This window comes from Penaeus monodon, chromosome 27 (assembly GCF_015228065.2).
Source record: "Penaeus monodon isolate SGIC_2016 chromosome 27, NSTDA_Pmon_1, whole genome shotgun sequence".
Taxonomy (NCBI): domain Eukaryota; kingdom Metazoa; phylum Arthropoda; class Malacostraca; order Decapoda; family Penaeidae; genus Penaeus; species Penaeus monodon.
The window spans coordinates 19,032,667-19,032,901 of NC_051412.1; the positions used below are offsets into that span (position 1 = coordinate 19,032,667).

Consider the following 235-nt stretch of genomic DNA (forward strand, 5'->3'; position numbering starts at 1 on the left):
CAAGTCTGCCCAAGCAAACAGGATCTGAGGGTATAGCCTTACTCTGCTGAGCTGGGCAGTGAGTAGCTGGACTTGTTGTTCCAGCTTCCCCACTTGTGAGAGGGATTCGCCGTTAACCGCGGAGCCAGGCTGGCCAAGGTTGCTCCTCAGGGCTCGGTTCTCCACTATCAGCCTCTGGCACTCCTGTCAAAAGTAATTTTGTTAGTGTTCCTTACTTGGGGAATATAAGCTGAAA

The 235-nt window shown here is 51.9% G+C and overlaps 1 protein-coding gene across 1 annotated transcript in view; it reads right to left on the bottom strand.

Annotated features, from left to right (window-relative positions):
* LOC119590654 overlaps positions 1-235 on the bottom strand; it is a gene marked incomplete at its 5' end in the record, with an annotated part of 37,650 nt that overhangs the window by 28,478 nt on the left and 8,937 nt on the right. The window contains 1 exon segment of the mRNA XM_037939329.1: positions 43-183. Within this exon segment, the coding sequence (XP_037795257.1) occupies positions 43-183 (141 nt within the window).